This window comes from Schistocerca piceifrons, chromosome 6 (assembly GCF_021461385.2).
Source record: "Schistocerca piceifrons isolate TAMUIC-IGC-003096 chromosome 6, iqSchPice1.1, whole genome shotgun sequence".
Lineage (NCBI taxonomy): Eukaryota > Metazoa > Arthropoda > Insecta > Orthoptera > Acrididae > Schistocerca > Schistocerca piceifrons.
Window position 1 is genome coordinate 311,552,222 of NC_060143.1, and position 21,170 is coordinate 311,573,391.

General features: G+C 37.2%; 1 protein-coding gene across 1 annotated transcript in view; it reads left to right on the forward strand.

Annotated features, from left to right (window-relative positions):
• Nucleotides 1-4,433: 4,433 nt before the first annotated feature.
• LOC124802969 (L-2-hydroxyglutarate dehydrogenase, mitochondrial) overlaps nucleotides 4,434-21,170 on the forward strand; it is a 100,785-nt gene continuing 84,048 nt past the window's right edge. The window contains exon 1 of the mRNA XM_047264060.1: nucleotides 4,434-4,843. Coding sequence (XP_047120016.1) covers nucleotides 4,725-4,843 — 119 coding nt within the window. The 5' untranslated portion in view covers nucleotides 4,434-4,724. The remainder of the gene's footprint in view (nucleotides 4,844-21,170) is intronic.

A 21,170-nucleotide genomic window follows, 5' to 3' on the forward strand; every position in this document is an offset into this window, starting at 1 on the left:
AATGATTAGAAATCAAACTAAAACAAATACTGACAGTTTCACTCATTGTGCCATGAGGGAAGCTGTTTTAATGAACCAACGATTTCTTCTACCTGGTCATATGCACTATTAGCCTCTAGCCTAAATGACAAAAAAAGGAGCCATGTGACAAAAACAGACATAAAGTAACAAATAATAGACATAAATGTCAAAGTTGCATTATCACAGATACTCTAGAGTAAGAGGAACCTCAGGAAAGATGAAAAATCAGAATGAAGAAAATTATACAAAAGAGGAAAAAGACAAGTGAAGAGATACTTAGGTCTATTTAAAGGTGGAAGTTCCGAAAAAGAAAAAGATATCCAAATGTGGGGCAATTCTAAAGATGTCAAAGACTGGTTGCCCATTTATTATTGAAAATGTTGAAGGTCAGACAAAAACACTGCATTTGTTTTTAATCAAGAGAAAATGTAACAGACTACCTATGAAGTGTGTTATTTATGTTGAAGAAAAGGCTCATGTATATGAACATAGAGTCATAACACTTAATGTTTGGAGGAATAAGTTCAGTAACTAAGTTATCTTTGTAAAGCAGTATCCATCATTTGACTGACATAATTCCCTTATAACCGCCATCTTTACTTTTTGTCGTCCTAGCCACGATCTGGTAAGATGCATGTGATAATGTAAGTTTCTTAAAGCGAGGATAATCACTCATTTTCCTCCAGAAGTCATGTCATGTTCTGTAATTCATCTACATTTACGTAGATACTCTACAAGCCAAATCATTTATGTATATAGGGAACAACAGCGGTCCTATCACACTTCCCTGAGGCACTCCTGACGATGCCTTTGTCTCTGATGAACACCTGCCATTGAATATGACAAACTGGGTTCTACTATTCAAGAAGTTTTGTATCTTTGTGAACAGCCTGCAGTGGGCACTGTGTCAAATGATTTCCAGATATATAGAAATATAGAATCTGCCTGTTGCCCTTAATCCATAGTTCAGTAATATCTTTGGTATGTTACTGACAGGTTTTAGAGCCAAAGTGTGTGTGAGTCTTATTGTGCGAACAGAAAGAATTGGCTTGGGCGAAAACTAGTTAGTAGGCATTGCGGCCCTCTCACCAATATAACTATGAATTGTAGTAAGTATTTAGAACACACTTGTCACTTAATTAAGAAAGTCTGATTGCCCAGTGCAAATAATATTGACGCACTTAAGATATTCCAAACTTCTACACTCGTGAAAATAAGATGCCAAACCAGTTATGTCTAAAGAGTGAAATCTCGTGTCTCACAGGATTTCAGTCCGTAGACTTTTCATCAGCTGAACTCACCCTTTGTTAAAATACCTGTAGAACTTCAAGGGAACACGAGTTTCTTTTATATAGACATGGTTTTGATTGAAAAGGTTTCATAAGATGAAGTGAAAAGTCAGATGACATAAATTTAGTCTTTTTTACATTAAATTTTATATCGTGCATGAATAATGACCGCTTAGGTGGTAGATAATTTTTCTCATGTATTATTATCATTATTATTATTAATGTATAAAATTCTGTTAAGGACTTTCGAGTGCAAAGAATAAAAAGGATGCACTCTGACAATAATGGACAATGTAGATGAAAAAGGACTGTTCAGTTATCTTCTTTTATCTGTTCACTCTCTCTTGCCTTCAGTGCTAGAAGTCGGACATATTGGTGAGTGCTTTTAAATGTAAGATCAATTGTAATCTTAACTTGATAATATATTAGTTTCATGTTAATATTCATTTTTATTTGTAAGTGGTGAGACCTATCTCAGGTCAACTTCCTTTAAAATACCTGTATTTCAAGTAATTTTCAGTGCAACGATTGCAGCCGCCACTGCAGCCATAGACGCCATTATGTGGAAATTTTAATTTATAAAATTAGCAGAAGCGAAGAATTCTCCCCCCTAAATTATAATAAGCATTTTTTCCACAGACGACAAACGAGCAGCAGAAGATGTAGTTTTAAGATTTTCATTTCAGTTCAACGGCCGAGATCCAGAGCCATGACTTGGACTACAATGCATTATAAAAAAGTGTTAAGAAATAATCCTCTAGCACATGTGTCGGCAAATGCAAATTATAATCAGAGATCTCATGCTTGAGCAGAAAAGTTTAGCCAAGGCAAAAATATATAAAAAAAAGTTTATTTCATTTTTCAACTCAAATGCAATGTGTTTCAGTATCAGTGTTGTACAGTTATTAACGTGATTAATAATTTTTCTCAGGATTAACTTTTATTAAACAACCAATTTTATAGCAGTTATTGCTTCTTTCATCACTGGAAATGTGAAAAAAATGCATACTCTCACCATGGTTCAAAGACAGCATTAAATGGTAGTTACCCCAATAACAGACTGTAAAAGTTAGATGAATGCAAGGGCATGCTGCATCCTATAGAACCATGCATAGCATGAGTAATGCACTTTAGGATCCAGACCAGCATTTCGGTTGTGGACAACTTCACTTATTCATTTTAAGAATAATATGCAACAGTATACAATCTTTAAATTTAGAGAACAGCATGCATCATTATTTGATCCTTTCTTGTTAGACATTGCACATTATCAGTGTGTTCAAGTTAATGCAATGTTCCTTACTAAGATAGTGGTATATTAAAGACCTCTAAATAACACAATTCTAACTTGAAACATATAAGGAGCTTTGTAAATATCTTACATGAATGTAATACTAATGGGGAATAAATTTTATTCAGTATCAGTTGCATGTAAAATATTTGTTAGTTATTTTTAAAATCTGTAGATCACATTGTTGTTATCTTCCTGTTGATGTTAACTGTTTATAAAGATGATCTACTTTAAAAAATGATAATAAAGATGTGAGCTGACTCTGTTTCCATAAACAGCTATAAATTAGACACTAGACACACACAAACATATAGCACAAAGATTGGGTGAATGATATGAGCAGCTCAAAAATTCTTATATGGAATGAAAGTAATCTCAACAGAGTTTTCATTTTGTTGATGAATTTGTTCTCATTGTCTACCAGCATCTTCATGTCAATAGATTTCGGTTAATATTTTAATGCCTACATGATTTTACCCTCTCTATGCTAGACTAAGAGACAGTCTAAAGTCCAAGCGACGCAAACTGCATGATGAGGTGCCTAGCTGAAAGGGGTGGCCAAATACAATAGTTTTATGCAGCACATGCCACAATCAGCAAGTCAACTAACATGGGTTAAAGTGCACAAGGAAAGAGGTGTCACGGAGATTGGGGGTTGGGGGTAGTGGGATGAAGTTGCCAAATGAGACGTCAGTTATGTTCTTGAACCGTCGGCCGGTGTGGCCGAGTGGTTCTAGGCGCTTCAGTCTGGGAACCGCGCGACCGCTACGGTCGCAGGTTCGAATCCTGCCTCAGGCATGGATGTGTGTGATGTCCTTAGGTTAGTTAGTTTTAAGTAGTTCTAAGTTCTAGGGGACTGATGACCTCAGATGTTATGTCCCATAGTGCTCAGAGCCATTTGAACCATTGTTCTTGAACCTATGTCACGTTAAGCCATGAACAGTGGAGATTGTTGTGTTATTAATTAGATATACACACACTCTAGTCCATTTTCATATTACAAAAAGTTATTAATGAGAAATATTACGTGGGATTAGAAGTACTGTAGCACTGATTTTGGTACATCTTGTAGATTATAAGCAGTTGTCTTGAGATGTGGGGCCTACATACCACATTGCATTTATAGAAAAAAAGCTCATATCATATGCACGTGATGTAAATGAATGGATGTGTATAAAGTAGAGTATTTTTTTGGAATTCAGAACAGCGAAATGAACATCCATGTGAAGAAGAAAAGAGCTAATATAAGCTTAACTGAACACAAATGAATACGCACGTTCAGATATACAGGGCACTCTGTTTTATATTTTTCCTTGTAGCAATATTCACCTAGTATTGTAGAAGCTGCGTATGATCTTGTATAGGACTATAATATTTGTTTCAATACTGTGACCAAAAGGCATAACTCTACATATTAGTGTAATAAAACCTTATTTTTTCTGCAGTACCCTGTTATTTGGTACTTGCTTGCAGAAACCCACAGCAGAAACAACCAGCTCAAACTATAGCATTATTCATTGTCACAACTCTACCGACACCGGTTGTTGTTGTCTGTGAGATGTGTGTAACATACAGCATACGTATGGTGCGACACAACTGTGTAGAAGAGAGTCCAATGAACTCATGACCCACTAGTCTATAGTCTCTGGAATGTTGCAATATATGCGAGGAGCGACGTACCAAAGCGAAGGTGGTTGTCAATGAGTTGTATGAGAAAGATCAGTATTGACAACTTGTAGATATAGAAATTTTTTTCCAATGTTTGAAATAAAATGTAACATTCAGATTGGCATCATAGTTTCTCCTACAAATTGTATAATGTTACGTAAGTGGCACTGCAGATGGACTAAGCACTCTGAAGATTATGCTTTATGTCATAGAGCTCGCTTTCGTGGAAACAGAAATCTGAACTCGAGCGTTGTTTGTGAAACATCTTCGTCTGATTCTGATCCAAAGCTATTGCGTAAACTGCGTTATCGCCGGTAACTAAATCGTGTTTGTAAATATAAGAGTACTAGCTATGTAAAGGTGCACGGAACACAAATTAACGCGTCTCTTCGCGCACTGGAATGCTGCACTGAATAAACTATAACATTAGTGTGGCTTTGCAAAGGCTTCGGACAATGGTATCCATTTGTTGTGGGCGTAACTTGCAGTTTGCTTCACGTTCACGGTGCTTATTTGCATTAAGCGGCGACAGACTACCTAACTTAAATCGTCGGCACTCAGTTAAAATTGCCAGGTAAAGAAAAGACACAGTGGATCATAAAACTTCATTGTAGCAATAGATTAACTTTCTTGATAACAAATCTGTGCTGCTTTTAGACATGAAACACTGAATGCTCTTGTCAGGTATTTCATAATCAGTAACTACTGCCGTTATAATAAGTCTCATAACAGTTCAAGTGGCAACTATCATAGTGTCTTGTTGAACGTGCCCAAAGCCACTTCCAGTTCTGCGCCACCCTCCAGTAATTGTAAGGTTTAAGTAACAAGTTATTCTTACCGTTGACATGATAAATTATACAAAGAACAATGCACACCGACACATTAACACCTTTGACTAGTCTCTCTGTACTCAGCTAATTGAAAATAAGAAGTTTCCATAACGCACAAAATAAAAATGTTGCTTACCCAAGAATCACAATTAATAACCACCTGAAGGTACATAGAGGCACGTAGCAAGGAGACTAAATTTTTCGACTTATCCAGAGCGATGAGAAATAAGGTAGGCATTTGATTCATATCAACTCATTTTAGTAACTGTTGTGAGGTATTGAGGATAATGGAAAGTGTTTGTAATGCATATTTTGATTCACTCCTAAAATATGGAATAATATTCTGGGGCAACTGATGGCCCAGAGTACTTTCACAATACAAAGGAGAGCTGTTAGAAATACATTATCACAATATGCATAAGATGTCTGATGGCATAAAGGCTGTAATACTGTGTACATGATGACTAGGCAGGTAAATAAACAAACAAATTAAATATTGCTATAGTTACTGATACCCAAACCCATTTATGACAGAATCAGCTCCCAGAATCACAATTAAAGCCATTACACTGAAATTACCATGAAATCAGTACTTATTCTGCATATAGCCCATTAATAAATTTTTCCCTCTTTGCCATTATTTCTCAGTAGTTTTATTTTGATAATATGTTTACGTTTTGTTACTTAGAGACTTACTTACACATATTTGCATCCTCTAATAATCTTGGATTACTTACTAGGTGTATTTCAAATTTTTATTGAACTTAACAATTACCGGTCACCACATAAGTGATGTCTGGTGCTACAGTGACCACCATCTGGGAAACATCATGCCCAGAATAAATTTTCACCTTATAGCGGAGTGTGGACTGATATGGAATTTCCTGGCAGATTAAAACTGTGTACCAGACTGGGTTCTCTGCCTTTTTTTGGGCAAGAGCTCACGATCCACCCTCGCAATTTTTCTGTCACCAGTACTTCTTCGCTTGCCTTCCAAGAGATGCAGAAGTACCTAGTGGCATTGCCATTCCTGGAAGAAAGGATATTGCAGAGTTGTGTTCTGGGGGATTGTTTCTGGAATGAGTTTTCAAATGCAGCAAAGTGTGCACTGATCGGCATGTCTAAGCCATGTCTCCGCAATATCCTATCTTCCAGGAGTGAGTCTTGCAAGGTAAGCAGGAGACATAGCTCCTGAGTTGTGCTTGACTAGCTCAGTCAGTGGAGCACTTGCATGCAAAAGCCAGTGTGTCCGAGTCCTGGTCTCGCACACAGTTTAATCTGCCTGTAAGTTTTGTCATGTCTAGTTTAAATGCTAAGTAATGGACTGAAATAAGTGAAAATTTCAGTGCTAGCCAGCAGTAAATATTACACATACTAATGGGTCATATATTACTCATTTATTCATTTCAAATCCTGAATATAGTCTACAGTTAATGTGTGTCATGAACAAATAAGACAGGTTAACAGACATTTAAAAGAGAAAAAAAAAAGAGATCTTGTGAAAGTAAAGAACCCGTTGGCGAGTGTAAATAGTCGATGGAAAATTAATAATTTCTAATGAGTAATGTTAGATTATGTTGTCTAAATTACTGTGTGGGTTAAAGACAAAAGTGCTTACTGTTGATGACACTAATATGCAAGCAAACAAAGTTGGCACTTGACGTGTTGGTTGATGGGAACGACGGTAAATGGGAAATGCCTTTGTGATCACTCCCATCAGCCATTGTTCCAAGTGTCAACTTTGTTTGTGAGTGCAGTAACTGCCCCAAAACAGAAAAAAATAGGTAATAAAAATCATGTTACTGCAGATAATACAGATCTTCAGATTTAACAACTGGAGGAAATTGGTACTATTGGTTTGGATATTCATCCAAAATGTGTATTGATTTCTCTATTAGGAACTGCGTAAGTAAGACTTGAACACTTCTGATTATTTGACACCATTTAATGAAACTTGGCTATTGTATCATACATACAGTACTCTTGTGAACAGCGAATCTTTACATGTTGCACTTACAAATGAGATGTAAATAATCATGTTCTATTATGATTTGCAGAACTTATGTATAAGTAACTTCTTGTCACCAACACAAATAAATTTTAAATTTATGTTTAAACTCTGGAATGAAGTTTCAACAGAGAGAGGGGGCAAAAAAAAGAAAGGGAATTTACATTATCTGAGATCTTTTTAAGAAAATAATGTAATTGGGAAAGCTTTTCACTGGCATCCTGAATTGGTATATCTTCTTAACAGGAAATGCAATTATTTGGCTCTCTACTGTAGTAAAACTTAACTTAAAGTGGAATAAAGGGGTAGTTGGCGAGGGGAGTTAAATATGACATCCCGTAACGCTAGCTGCTAACTATGTAGGCTCCTGTTTTTAAGCTACATAAATAACCAACTATAGCTGTTAATGAGCCTCTTAAGATGTATAAAGTTTGACGATGCTACAGAGGTACTAATAAAAGGCCTGAAGTTACCCATACCACCCACAGGGAAACCAATATTTGAACAAGCTCTCTGGCAAGTGATTTACCTTGTGTTCCAACAAAAACCCTAAAAAATTAGTCACTTACTGCATCAAAAATCTTTTTATGTTCATAAGAGCACCAAATTACAATGGAGACAACTTATTGATAAGTGATAAAGATACTCATTAGATCATACTTTGTGCTGGGAAGGGTCTCTCACTATCTTGAACTCTAGTCAGGGTTGATTCTATATTCGGCATAGATTTATTTCCTGTCATTTTGTGAAATATTCTGCTGAGACAATGGAACCATCATCAGTAAAAGTTTTCTGTAACAAGAGTTGCTGACTGACTGTTAGAAAGACTTCTTGGGAGTGCTTTCATATTTGCTCAAGTACATTTACTCTTCATTGCTTTCCAAGGAAGGGAGATTAGGGTTTAATGCCGTGTCAGGTTTGTTCAAGATACATAATAAAGATCAGCTCCAAGTGTAATATTGTGCATACAATCATCTTAAACTATAAACAGGGAAAGCATAAAGATAAACATTCTCTGCAGTCTCGCAAAATTAATTTCTGTATTGAGTTTGTGTCCTTGTCAAAAACCTGAAGTGAAACTTTCTTTTCACATGTAGGCCTAAATCATTTTTGACACTCTAGCCATAGTCATAAAGTAGGATAGTAAGAATATTCAGAAACTAAAAATACATTTGCATTAATGTGGTGAGAAAGAAAGTTCTTTTTAAATAGGGCTCCAGTTATACTAAACTTAATAGACACTATCCTTCAAAATCAGTCTGTGTACTTGCATATTGTGAAATATGTGGCACTGGATGGACTATAAATGGGTTAGTCACAATTTTTTCAGAGTAGTAAATTGTGTAATAATAATGTAAGACCGTAATTTGCACTGATTGAAGAAAATTAATAGAACATCACAAACACAAATAACATCCAGCTATCATTCATTATAGTGGTTAATAAATCAGTTCACCACAGCTATATATCTTATGGCAAGCAGAAGAATGGTTGTTGAAGTGCTCTGCTCCCACCACTCCCCCCCCCCCCCCCTCCCCCACTTCTTCCCTGTGTATATCACAAGGAACACAAATACATCACTAGAAACCCAGACAAGCTGTTCCAGTAGTTACACCGGCTCTTTCACAATGAGGATTTTAAATCAAGTGACACAGTATGTGTAGACAGAAAGAGTCCTGATTAGTATTTGTTAATCACTAAATTGTGTAACAGAATATGAAATACAGCATATGATTGTTTTCTTTCAAAACACAGCAGTGTAGAGTTAATTATACCAAAATATGACGTAAATATATGACTGGAAATGTAAATGTAAAACTTAGAACTCATCCTTCTAAGTGCAGTCTACTTGTAATCTCTCTCTCTCTCTCTCTCTCTCTCTCTCTCTCTCTCTCTCTCTCTCTCTCTCTGGATTTCTTCCAGTGAACCCTTTTTCACACTGCCTTGACCAAAATGCTTCCAACACAACACATCTGTGACTTGTCTCCTTTAATCCAAAAGCATTTAGAGAAACAATTGATACACCTCACACACTTTTATGATTTCAAGCATCTTTCTGTAATATATTTTCCTTCTTATTACTTCTTACTTTCAGACAAATCATTTCAGAATATTTTTGACCATTTTTTCCCTTATTTTCACGTTTTGTTCACAAAGCATGATCTTATTGACGTCTCACATCCTTTACTAGCATCTGCTGTTCTCAAAATAGTATTAACCTAGTACTTTATTTGTAGGAACTATTTTTGACAGTTAAATATCACACCAATATTATTTTTTATGTGCAAAATACCTCTGCAATGGTAAAAGAAACTTTTTGATACCTAATTTGTCTTTCTGATGTCTGCTGTTCTCAAAAAGTGCTAAATTTAGTACTTTCTTTGAAGGAAGCCCATCTGGCAACTAAATATCTCATCAATGTAACTTTTCTTGTGCACAAAATAGCTAGTGTTTGTGAAGAGATGACCTTTTTAACACTTCATTTACACAGTTAGTAGAAGCTATTCAAGAAATATTTCAATTCCCCCTCAAATCATTAATTAAGATAGATTACTTTCAAGCAATTAAATATTTTTTGCAAACATTGGCCTCAGGCTGGTTAGTTTTATACTCTGTTTGCTGATTTTCCATTTTTTGTTTCGCTCTGAAAATTTGGACAAAAACGCATTGTGTAATTTCTAGGAAGTCATGTTTACACTTCATTCAGACATTTACCCAAAAATGATTCTTCCATTTTACAGCAAGGGTTGAGTTAGAATAATGTTGATACTGTTGCATCCACACTGACACTAACATTGTGTTAACTGAAAAAAGCCTCTAAGTTTTTTCTTTGCAATTCCAGTAAACTAAATAGTTTACTTTTCCCATTCCTTTGTGGTTTATCCTATTTTGCAGCTCCTTTATTAGGGCAGCTTGTCTTCTCAATGTAAAAACATTTAAATCAAATAATGGAAACTCCAGGTAGGAATATCAACAATGTAGGAAAATATACATTGCTACTTACCATAAAGAAGACACATCAAGTTGCAGACAGGCGTGATTAAAAGGTGCTCACATGTAGCTTTCAGCCGCAGCCTTCATCAGTAAAGAGAGGACACACACACACACACACACACACACACACACACACACACACACACACACAAGCAAGCACACCACACCTCACACACACATGACTGCCAACTCCAGCATCTTGGGCCAGAATACCATTCCCCGGCCCAAGGTACTGGAGTTGGCACTCATGTGTGCGTGAGGTGTGCTTGCTTTTTGTGTGTGTGTGTGTGTGTGTGTGTGTGTGTGTTTACTGATGAAGGCTGTGGCTGAAAGCTACTTGTGAGTGTCTTTTAATCATGCCTGCCTGCAACTTGAAGAGTCTTCTTTATGGTAAGTAGCAATCTATTGTCTCCTACATTGTTTATAAGCATGTTCAAAATGACTGGACACTGACATAACTACATAGGTTTCTGTGGCCAGTGTCATGAAGATTAAAATTCTTCTGGGTGTCATACCACGTCATTGCATAAAATATTTTAATTGTAAACTTAAAATCAACATTTCGACTGTGTTACAATGGCCGTCCTCAGGGCAAGACTGATGTTGGTGGAGCAAAGATGGCTATATTTATTACAGACAATTGGTGATACTATGTCATATTTTTGAAACTTTATGGAATCAAAAATATAATGGGCTAGACACACCAGAAAGGGGGAGGGTAGGAAAGAAGCTATTCATGGGCTAGCCAGTTTGTCAGTGAAACAGGCTGCTGATCAGCACATAGCTTATGGTGGGCATGTTTTCTTTGTGTGTGTGTGTGTGTGTGTGTGTGTGTGTGTGTGTGTGTGTGTGTGTAAAAAAAAAAAAGCAGTGAAAGTTCCCCTATAGCTTAGGCTGCCATGTCTGTGCCCAGTGAGGCTACTTCCCCGTGACTGCTCATGGTGTGATAGCTGGCACCCAGGATGCCCTAAGTTTGTAGCCTTTCTCTCTAGTGATGTTGTCAGGCTGCTTAATAGTTCCACTTGTCTGTGTGCTGGCGAAAGAGGCGTGGATGTGGCAGTGCAAGATTTGAGAGGTGATTGAAATTATTAAGCAGCCTGACAACATCAGTAGAGAGGACACCTACAAATCCTGGGTGCCAGCTATCTCAGTCCAACAGGCCACGAAGAGTCACAAGGCAGAAGCCTCACCGGGCATGGGTGTGACATTCTAAACAAACAGTTACAGAGGATTTGTCAGTGCAGTTCTGCACACACTAGGAGATAAACGCATTCACCAGAAGTGAAGAGCTAATTTGCAGACTATCGCCAGTCACAGGCAAGATGGCTAGCCCATGTGTAGCTTCTTTCCTACCTTCCCCTATCCATCACGACTAGCCTATTATATGTTAGGGCTCATAAGTTTTCAAAAGTATGACATATTGACACCAGTTGTCTGCAGTACATAGAGCCACCTTTTCTCCACCTAAACCAGTATTGCCCTGAGCAAGCCCATTGTAATACAATCATAATGTTGGTTTTAAGTTTACGATTAAAATATTTTACACAATGATGTGATATGACATCCAGAAGAATTTTAATCTTCATGACTGGGCACTCTTTACTATACAAATATTTTCTCTCATTCTTGTGTGCTGTGGAAGATTTATCCATCAACTTGCATAAGGGTCATTCCACGTGAAGTGTCCTAGGGCTCCCAGCTCGACCGTCTTCAATTTTGATGATATTTGTACAGGATGTACCTGAGTGCCCTACATGAACTTACGCAAAGTTTCAGGCTCACCTTTAACTTGGTTGAGGTGCTAGAGCCATTTTCATTAAGACCACTTTTACAGAGACCGAAAAGTTATGAAGAAATCATCAAGTTTGGCATTCCACTGTTCCTGATGCAAAAGAGCTAGACTCTTGCTTCTGGATATAGTGGTTTAACTTTGTGTCCTCTATACAGAAATGTTGCAAATAGAGTTCAGAAATAATGCATTTGGCATAATCTCAGTTCAAAGTGGGCAACAAATCACGTCACGAGACATTTGCCCCATAGTTTAGCAAGGCATAAGTAGGGGAGAAAGTGCGCTATGGACCTGATCTTTTGCCAAACTACCGTACTGTCTGTCTGGGTGTTTAGTATATCACAAATTTTGGCCTGACTTGTGTGTTTAATTACTGTGCTACCATCCTGTAAATTTGCTAAAAAACATGAATGTATCAAAATATACCCGTGTTCGAAGTCGTGTATCTCAAAATGGACACCTACCACATTACATTCATTAACACCATTCAGCGGAGCACATTTCATTCTATTAGAAAAACTTATTTTCATTTTGGTGTCTCTTTGGGTAAGGGGCAAAAATTTATTTATTTATTTATTTTATTTATTGATTTATTTAACCTGGCAAGATTAGGGCCATCAGGCCCTCTCTTACATCTATGTCGCCTAAAATTGAGAGTTTTGTTGATTATGTCTTCATTGTTTAAATATTCATTTTGCCTGTTTATTCAGTGATTTTAAACCTGTTTGTGACAGGTTCATTGCTAAATTTAACCATTTAACTGTACTGGAGAGTGCTACATAATTTTTGAGAAGCTGAATGCTTATTAATTTTATTTCTTTTCTTTATTTAGGACTCGACAGTTTGATTTTAGTGTCTGAAGCATATCAAGTTGTTGCTAAAATGGAAGAACAAGATCAAGTTAATGTATGCAGTTTTGGAAATACTGATTCCCCATGCCATTTAACAACATACAGTGCCTTAAAAGGACTGAAAGTTGTAAAGCAACTTTCCTTAGAAGAACAAGAATTACTTACTAGACAGAGTGGTTTACACTCTACTGAAAATACTCAACTATGCTTCCATCATGAAGCTTTACTCCTAAAAAGATTTGAATTTTTGCAAAGATCATGCTGCAACCCATTTGGCAAGAAAAACCACACTGCACGAAAAAGCTTGTGCTCAATCAACATAGAAACAGCTGACCTACTAAAAAGGATAACCATGTCTGATATTAAACCAGGCCAAAAAATGTGCCCTTCCTGTAGAAAAGAATTTGATGTACTGAAATATTCACAAATGGACGTTACATATCAGTCAGATGAAGATGATGAGACTAATGTTGGTCATAATTTGAATACAAGCTTAACATCTGTTGGAATATCACCATTAAAGTTTCATCAAATTGGTGCAAGGGATACAAAAGGATATGCAAAGCACAAAATACATCAAGTTGAAGGTGCAATTATTAAGAAAATTGCATAAGTGGGAGGACTTGACCCCAGTGAAATGGAGCAACCATCCACAAGCAAGCAATGCCTGACTTGTTCAGATTACATTGAGCTGATCCAAGAATTGAAAGAAAAATTACATATATCAAATAATAACGAGAAAATTCAAATTTTGACCTTAGTTCCCCAAAGCTGTTCTATCAAAAAGACAATGGAAGAATTTAGTGTTTCAGAAAGAATGCTAAGGAAGGCTAGAGAGTTAAAAGCTGAACAGGGAATATTGGCACAGCCCAAAGGTAAATGTGGGAAAGTGCTTTCTGAGGATGTGAAGGCAAGAGTCATAGAACATTTTTATGATGAAGAGTTTAGTTGGATTTGCCCAGGAAAAAAGGACTGTATTACTGTTCAGATAGATGGAGGCAAGGTTAAAAAAAACAGAAATACTTATTACTAAGCAACTTAAAAGAAATGTTTGTTGCGTACCGCTATAAAAATTGACCGGAAATTGGATTTTCCAAATTTTGTGAATTAAGGCCAAAGTGGTGTGTGACTGTAGGCACAGCTGGTTCACATTCAGTTTGTCTCTGCAAAATACATCAAAATGTGAAACTAATGTTGGCACATAGCCCAATAAAAGATTACAAAATTTTACTGAGCAAAATTGTCTGTAATTTGGTAACAAAGGATTGCATGCTTCATCGCTATGAAGTATGTCCAGGAACAGAAGCTCTAAATGAATATTTGGAAAGCACTTTTGCAGATGTTGATCCTGAAGATACAATTCAGTTCAAACAATGGACTCACACTGATAGAGATACGCTTGAAACCAGAGAAATGACAGCTGAAGAATTCATTGAACTATTAGCTACAAAACTGTTGGTCCTTTCTACTCACCATTACATTGCAAAACATCAGAACAAGCATTTGCAGTTCACTAAAGAAGGTCTCAAACCAGGCGAATTGATTATATTAATGGATTTCGCAGAAAATTTGTCCTTTATTGTCCAAGACGCAGTACAGGGATTCCATTGAGAAAATCGTCAAGCTACAATACATCCATTTGTTATTTACTACAAAGGTAATGAAGACCTAAAGAGTGTCAGCTACTGCATAATCAGTGATTGCCTCCGACATGACACAGTTGCAGTGCATGTGTTTCTAACATACTTGATCAAATCCCTTTAATGCATTTTTAAAGAAATTAAGCATATTCATTACATTAGCGACGGTTCTGCAGCACAGTACAAAAAATTTAAGAACTTCCTAAATCTTTGCCATCATCAAAAAGATTTTGGCATTATTGCAGAATGGAATTTTTTCGGAACAAGCCATAGGAAATCACCACGTGACGGAATTGGGGGCGTTTAGCAGCAAGAGAGAGCCTTCAATGCCCAATTGACAACCAAATCTTAACACCAACTGATCTGTTTGAATATTGCAAAAAAAATGTTCATGGCATTGAGTTTATCTATATTAAAAAAGAAATTATTGAAGATGCAAAATTTCTCTGCCTCGTGATGACTAGGTGTTGTGTGATGTCCTTAGGTTAGTTAGGTTTAAGTAGTTCTAAGTTCTAGGGGACTGATGACCATAGATGTTAAGTCCCATAGTGCTCAGAGCCATTTTTGAAGATGCAAAAATTGATCAAGAGATAAGTTTTGAGGATGGATGTACAGTGTCTGGTACAAGAGACCATCACCATTTTGTGCCAATTGATGAAAAGCGACTTAGGATTCACATAGTATCAAATGATACATTGTCCTTTATAGCAAATGTTAACCGACATGCTAAAGTTGCTACTAAACATGTTACCATTAATGAACTACAGTCTGGCCAGTATGTTGCTTGCGTTTATGATGGAAAATGGTGGATAGGAAATATCTGTGAAGTTTCATGTGAAGAAAAAGATGCCTTGATTAATTTCATGCATTCTCATGGAGCTCCTCAATCATTTCATTGGCCTATTAGAAGAGACATATGCTAGATCCCAGAACAACAGATAATTGCAGTCATACCAGTCCCAGGTGCTTCAATGATGGGATGGCAATACAGTTTGCCAGAAGCAATAGTTTTGAACATCAGCAAAAAGTTAAAACATTTAACTATTGAAGAATTCTGTATTACGGCTTGGGAACCACAGAGAGACCCAAAAAAGGCTTTGGAACCTGCTAGATACCCACATTCAGACTTTGGAACGTGCTAGATATTTACATTCCTGCTTGGGAACTTGCTAGACACCCACTTTCAGGCTTGGGAACCTGCAGTAAAGAAACCCACCCATGGCTGACCTTGCATGGCTATCAGGCGTGACCCCTTGGTGATGGGGTCACCAGTCTTGAGATTGGTAGTGGCATAGCTACCATGGACCAACGCAAGGAATTTCTGAATTACCAAAAAAGTCAGTAGTTTAGGCAAATTTTTTGCACCTTACCCAAAGAGACACCAAAATGAAAATAAGTTATTCTAATAGAATGAAATGTGCTCTGTTGAATGCTGTTAATGATTGTAATGTGGTATGTGTCCATTTTGAGATATATAACTTCGAACACGGGTATATTTTGATACATTCATGTTTTTTGCAAATTTACAGAATGGTAGCACAGTAATTAAACACACAAGCCAGGCCAAAATTTGTGATATACTAAACACCCAGACAGACAGTAGTTTGGCTAAAGACCAGGTCCATTGTGCACTTTCTCCACTACTTATACCTCGTTAAACTATGGGGCAAATTTCTGATGACATGATTTGTTGCCCACTTTGAACTGAGATTGTGCCAAATACATTGCTTTCTGAACTCTGCTTGCAACATTTGTGTGTAGAGCACACAAAGTTACCCAGAAACAAGAGTCTTTTACATTAGGAACAGTGGAATGCCAAAGTTGACGATTTCTTCACAAGTTTTCAGTCTCTGTAAAAGTGGTCTTCACGAAAATGGCTGTAGCACCTCAGTAAAGTTACAGGTGAGCCTGAAACTTTGCATAAGTTCATGCAGTGCCCTCAGGTACACCCTGTACAAATTTCATCAAAATTCGAGATGCTCGAGGAGGAATCATCTTCTAATCTGGGACACTTGACATGGAATGACCCATAACTAAATAACACATTGATTACCTTCCAACAAATTCAGTGACTAAATAACTCACTAAATATGTACGTAGATCCACTTAGTAACTCTGAAACATACATAAAAAACCATGTATGCCACTGTATGCTGCTCTACACTCCTAGATGGGAAACAAATATAAATGGCAGCTGTAACATTCCTCTGGGGTGAAAACTACTTCAATCACCAAAAGCAGTTCTCACTCTTTAGTTTAATACTACGACCTGTGTTTTACTTTCACTCACTTCACATTCTCATTGTAACCAGAAGGAGGGAAGAGGAGAAGGGGCCTAACAGAAAGAGGAATCCAATATAACATTTGAGGGTTGGAGAAAAATTCAGAGTATAAGAACAATATGGAAAGGACAGACTGCTACTACTAACACAGAGCAGGCTTTGATTGGCAGGGAGGCACACTGAAAAAAAGACTGTTATATCTCTATCGGTATTTGAGGGTCATTCCATGTCAGCTCAACCAGGAGGTCCAGCCCATAGTCTCAGATTTGACTGAAATTCAGTACCCTAATTCTACCATGTCTGGAACACTCATGAACAAAGTATTAGTTTCTCCTGCCATTAGTTCCAGAATTATGTCTTGTGAAAGAAGGTGGTGTGACACGGAAATTGCAACCCGCATCTGGCAATCTATCTTCAGACCCAGCTTCAGGTCTTAATAACTTTGGAACTACTCCATATAGTCCAGTGAAATTTTTACAACCCAGTAACATCCATTTAGAGAACACACTCCATGAATCAAAACACCAACAACATATTTCTGAGGGAAAATAAAAAATCCCAAAATGTGATTAAAAAAATGTAATACGTTAAAAGGCACATATTGTAGGTGCCCTCTATGTCAAATATAATTCACTCAAAAAGGGTATAAATTTTTTGTGGTAAGCTTAATGTGGCCTAAACACACACATAACTCATCATGCCCATATCAGTCACAAAAACTGAGTTACATGTACACAAAAATACAAAAATTTGAAAAATTACCTGCAAAACATGGATTTTTGAAGTGTGGTAACACAAAAGGGACAAGTGGTATCCAAGCGAAATTTCACACACTGCATAAGTAGACCATAATGATATACATCTCAAAATTTCAGCATGTTATTGCAAGGCATTTGTGTACAATGGAAGTTGACAGACGTATTTGGTGATGTGGCCATTGTTCCACAACACAATTTTGTAAAAACATATCGTAAACTGTTCTGCCTCTTCTTACCCTCTCCCATAAAATAATCACTAAGCAACAACATATAGACAGATTAACACAACCTATCATTAATGTTTACTGCACCATAACTGCTAAAAACCAGTTGATTGTGTTCAAACAGTTCTTCCACACTCTAGCTACTGTACTTTGAACATTGAGTGGCAAGTTGTACTGTTCCTGACACTGTGGTAGGAACTGGAACTGTCATAACAATATGTTCAATCCAACACCTGTCTCCAAACGTGGCCAATGAAATGATCTTGCTAGTCCTGCTGGTGCCACGAAGTTCACAAATGCATCACCTTCTGCTTCACAGCACTCTGCAACACATCCAAAGTACCATTTGTCATCATAAACAGCAATAACATAGCAACCTGGTTGTATGTTGCTGCTTTTGCTTCTGAATCCTGAGTCAGAAGCACTGTGAAGACACATGTTGTGCATGAACCTATAGTTATAACCGGACAGTCTGCTCATCCGCACATCGTCAGAGTCCACTGGAGAGAAGTGACAATGGCTTCTTGTGCCTGCAACAGTTTTAACGTGTTCTAGTCTGCTTTTTAGCAACTCTTTGACTGGTTTCACCTCATCTTTCGAAACATAGAATGATTGTATTCCGGAGATATTTTTCTGTACCCAGGTAAATAATTGAAGAGGTGTTAGAATTTGACCTTCTGTAGGGTGCTGCAGACTAGCTCATGATGCCATGCGCCTAATGGTAGCACCACTACCATCACATACATTTTTACCATGACTTGTTGCGAAAAAATTCCATTCTGCGTGAATCTGAACATCGTGGTAATGCAGGCATAAATTTTTGAGATTTTTACAGTTTTTGTACTGACTGGCTGCCCCATCACTGAAGTATTTCGCAAAATGTATGTGAGGCAGCTTGTTTTTCACATACGCCATGACAGTGCGAATGTGGGTATGAACTGCAATGGCCTCATGAATTAAACAATCACTAAAAACGCACATGTTCATGACAGACACATCACCTGATCCACCTCTATAGTAAATCACAAATGGCTGGAGAGTTGCTTGACTGTTGTCCCAATGATATCCTTGGATGGCATCTTGAACTACAAAAGCATAATTTTCAGAAAAGTCTAGTATTACTATAATTTCATCTTGTTTCAAATTATCCTTACAAAACTGGAGATAAGCCGATTGTGCTGTTGCAGTGAAGCTGTGTGTAGTCAGTTTGTCCGTTTTTTGACAACACATTTCAACAAAATCTTCCACTGTACTTTTATTTGTTTCAAGACTTGTGCGATCCATGTGTGTCCATTGTTTATAAGAAACAAGTTCATCGTCATCCATAAGGAGTTCAGCATACAGTTTGTCATTCATGTGTTCTGCAAGATTTGCCTTACCAGTACACTTTTCACACCTGTGTATCATGCACTGGTAGGAACTGATGTAACACACTAGCAGCTTCATTGCACCTTTGTAATCCAGACCAGTGTCCTTCATAGCAACTAACATCACCTTAGCGTTTTGATGGGTTTCACATACACAAACATTGTGTGAGCCCCTTGCACTTACAGGCACAACCCATTTTGGCCGAAGATTGAAAAAAGGTGATAAACTTACTTTGGTATTGGGATACTTTTCCTTGAATTCTACATATAGTTCTGATATGTTGCGTAGCAACAGTCTTTTTTCATCTGTACACGTATATTTCCCATTTTCATCATTACGTAGCCTTTTTTTCCAGGCATTATTCCGCTGTAGTCATTATTTTCATAAAAGTCCGACACTAGCACCTTTATTTCTGAACTCAATTGCTTACCCTGAGCCTGCTGAAGTTGTGGAAGCACTCCTTGGGTTGCTTTTATTTTCCTAGTTTGCTGTACCATGTATGTAGAAACATTGAATTCCTTTGTTGTGTAATCAGTAGACCAGCTGGAAGGTGCAAGGGTAAGAATAGCTATTTCTTTCTGGTGTGTGGATATGACACATTTTTCTTCCAAATCATGCACAATTTTGTCCAAATCAGAGCATTTCGGGCATGATTTCTGTTCCTTTGGAGCAGATAGTTCTTCGTCTTCCACCATTAGTGTGTCAGCTATTTTGTGTTTTAATTCCATTTGAGCTTCTTGTAGTTTTCTTCTACCATAACTGGACCTGTCTCTTTTCCCAACTTTGTGTGTCTTCATGGGAGACAAACCAACAGCAGTCACTAAAGTATTTAATTTCTCATCCGCTGTGGTTGTAGGTGGCTGATACTCTTCGTCACTGTCATGTAAGTTATCAGAATATTCTTCATTTTTTAGCAGTGTAACACACTTGGGACATAACTTTTGTCCTGGTTTCATGTTAAGTCCCATGCTCTGATTCACTTTCAATACTGATTTTATATCAATTTCTCTCAAGCTACACTTCACTGTCTTCTTATGAATCCGAAATGGATCAAAACAACTTCTTTGTAGGAAAGAATACGTATCCAGAAACACTTTCACACGATGATAACAAACACTAAAGTTTCCTGGAACTATACTCCTTGTGCCCACAGGGTGTATCCCGAATCTCCATAGCAACAAATCTTGGTCCGATTCATCCAGATCATTCAGTACAAAGTGAATGCCACATTTTGTTCCATATGTTGTTTTATGACATTCAGATGCTTGTGCTCTACCAATACTGTAACTTGTTTGAACAAAAGCACCAGTAGTACACTCTTCTGCCTCCATACTGACTTTCCACAACAGTACTGACCAGTCTGAACTAGAATCTTAAAAACGTGAGTAACCTGTAATTGTTGGTTGTTTCCTCTGTTGTTCCTGCCTAACAATGACTCATTCTGTCCCTGAAAACTACCATTGTTTAACTTTCTGTTGCCTAATGGTTCCCAAAAATTGCTGCAGCTTTATCTGAAACAAGCTGTCTGCATCATCACTATTACGTGCTAAATCGTGTTAAAAGAAATGTAACCAAATGCATCTCTGTCAACTTTAATTGTACACAAATGCCTTGCAATAATAAGTTGAAATTTTGCCACATATTATATTATGGTCTACTTATGCAGTGTTTGAAATTTGGCTTGGATATCACTTGTCCCTTTTGTGCTACCCCACTTAGAAAATCCATGTTTTTCAGGTAATTTTTTCAAATTTTTGTATTTTCGTTTGCACGTAACTCTGTTTGTGTGAGTGATATGGGCATCATGAGTTCTGTGTGTGTTTCCTCTCACATCCTTTAAACCTGCAATAACTGTGCTACTTACCCCTCTGTCCCTGTGGTAGCAGCCAACTTTACTCACAATCGCATTCATCAGTATCAATTAAAATTGAGTGATCATAAAATATTACTGTCTCGGTAATTATTTTTGTCTGTTACGGAGCACGAAAACTATGCTCTTTTAGAAGATTTAATGTTAATTGACTTTTGGGGCTCAGCTGTTAGTTACTAGATGCATATTATAAAATACGGCTGAGAACTGCAGACCGCACAAATACTTGATTTGGGCTGCAATCCAAGGCAACAACAGTGTTCACAGAGCTGCATTCATACATTCAT